This window comes from Morone saxatilis, unplaced genomic scaffold (genome assembly GCF_004916995.1).
Source record: "Morone saxatilis isolate NCDOM2014 unplaced genomic scaffold, NCSU_SB_2.0 Contig12, whole genome shotgun sequence".
Lineage (NCBI taxonomy): Eukaryota > Metazoa > Chordata > Actinopteri > Moronidae > Morone > Morone saxatilis.
This window is the reverse complement of record NW_023339674.1, coordinates 17807093-17809250: the sequence shown is the minus strand read 5'-3', so window position 1 is coordinate 17809250 and position 2158 is coordinate 17807093. Positions and strand designations below refer to the sequence as shown.

The window sequence follows — 2158 nt, the reverse complement described above, 5'->3', positions numbered from 1 at the left end:
GCTGAATTAAGAGATTCATGTTTAGATTCAAGTCTTTGACTACTTGTGGCAGTGATCATATGCAGCATCACCACACAAAGCCTGAACTCCTGACACTTAAATTGCACAATTAGCAATTATTAAACTACTTTCAGATGACTTCCACCTGGTACATGAAGCTGTAATCATGTTGGTTGAAGCTGTAAAGATTTTAGAGCAACCTAACCAGGTTGACACCTGAGCAGCACCAAATAGTTTTAAATTAACGCAATGTCACTGTTACCAGATGCATTTTGACCTTAAGCACAACGTATTGATGCATTTTACAGAAGTCACTTCCAACCTTTGTTTCAGCTCAGTTGTTCAATACCAATATTGTTACTGCCATCTAGTGGGAGGCCACAGCAATGTCAAGGCAAAGGACAACAATGTTTTATTGAATTAATATATAAACATACAAAAGCACATCATTGTAAATATGACACATTAAACAGCAGGGTAAGTAACTTCAGATGGAGTGGGGAGCTCAACGTCCTATAAACACAGAAGGCAAGTTAGTGGCATCATTCTAATCGACACATTAGCCACACTTTCTCCATGGATCTTACCGTTTTCACATCTTCAATAATGATCACGCCTTTCTCCTGAACCTCAATGTCACTTTCTGTGTCGTTGTGCGAGCGGTACTCTTCACTCTCCGTCTCTACAGTACTGGGCTGAGAAATGGTCAAAATTAAGAGAACGTCTCATCCAACAACATGTTTAAGGCTTTTAAAGTTAAACAGTTTTGCATTATTGCAGTTGGCAGAGTAAAAGAAAGATGAAAGAGCAAACAATAAAATGTTCACTAGAAACATGTTAATGTAACAGAATACTGATGTATACTTTAAAATGAAGTCAGGCACTCTGGTAAATCCTGAGAGCTTTCATCTCAGATCAAAAAAATAAGACATCCTGACCATCCTTGTGCATTGCCAAACAACCTTGAGTTACATTAGTGTTAAACTGAAGAGACTAGAGTAGACAGCACCAACCTCATAGTCAGGATCCTCCTCAGGGGCATCGTCATCAGCGAGCTCCTGAGTGAGTGCCTCCACCCAGGTCTGATGCTCTTCTTCCTCCTCATCGTCGTCCAACTCATCCTGCTTCCTCTTGCTGCCCTTTCCACAAGGTTTAGTAGGAGAGACTCTGATTTCTGTTGGGAAACAAGGTCATTTTGTTTTGTTTTTTAAAGATGTGCTGCTGCACCCACATGAATAGAACAGTATCTAAAGATGAGCATTTCCAGCCTACACAAACCTTGTTTTTGGCCCTGCTTTATACCAGGTCATGAACTGCAACATCTGGCACATCATTTTCCATCATTTTGATGTCAATTATGCTCCAAGGTTTTCTGGTACTATACAGTCATTGAGGATTTTTCAGCCTTTGGAGTGTTTGGCTTAGTAAACTTTGGCTTTTACACCTGTGGGCAGCAATTAGCCTCAACTTCACTATCCCAAGTAGAGCTGCTGATGAGCATAATTTTCAAGACAACCATTAAAGAAATTCATCTTTTAAACACTAAAGTGATTCTCTCCATTTTCCCAGAGCCAGCAGTAACAACTCTAAGTGGCTTTTGAAATCCACAGACAGGTTTAAATGATTCAGAAGGTGTGTCAACTCACATCTGAATTAAAGCAGGCTTTGATTCAGTGTGCTATAATGTTGCACTAGGACAAACAAAGCTGCAAAATAAAACGCTCATGAAGCTCGCTTCAGAAAATGGCTGAAGGCAAACACCGTCTGGTCCCCTGTCTTAGTGAGGGCCCAGGGGAAGACATATCCACCAGCCCTCCAGCTACCATACCTGGGGAGAGGGATCGCCCAATGCTGCTGGACACCGGGTAGCCCAGGCCGCCCTGCACCCAGCGGGGCAGGATGGACAGCAGCAGGCGGGTCACCCTGCGCAGGCGCTTGCGGCCGGCGAGGCTCTGGCGTCCAGGACTGGAAACCTCGGGGGGGCTGACCAGGGCTGTCTCCTGCGGCTGCCGGAAGCCCAGCACCCACCAAAACCCGCGGTAAGCACGCACCTGGAGGCGAGAGCCAAGTTAGGTCGCATGTAAAGCCAAAGGGTTAAAAATAATAATAATAATAATAATAATAATAATAATAATAAAGATGGAAGGACACATTAGCT

General features: G+C 43.4%; 1 protein-coding gene across 1 annotated transcript in view; it reads right to left on the bottom strand.

Annotated features, from left to right (window-relative positions):
• Positions 1-389: 389 nt before the first annotated feature.
• org (oogenesis-related gene) overlaps positions 390-2158 on the bottom strand; it is a 2226-nt gene continuing 457 nt past the window's right edge. The window contains exons 3-6 of the mRNA XM_035654054.1: positions 1829-2051; positions 1014-1174; positions 588-695; positions 390-513 (exon numbers count right to left, since the gene is read on the bottom strand). Coding sequence (XP_035509947.1) covers positions 466-513; positions 588-695; positions 1014-1174; positions 1829-2051 — 540 coding nt within the window. The 3' untranslated portion in view covers positions 390-465. The remainder of the gene's footprint in view (positions 514-587; positions 696-1013; positions 1175-1828; positions 2052-2158) is intronic.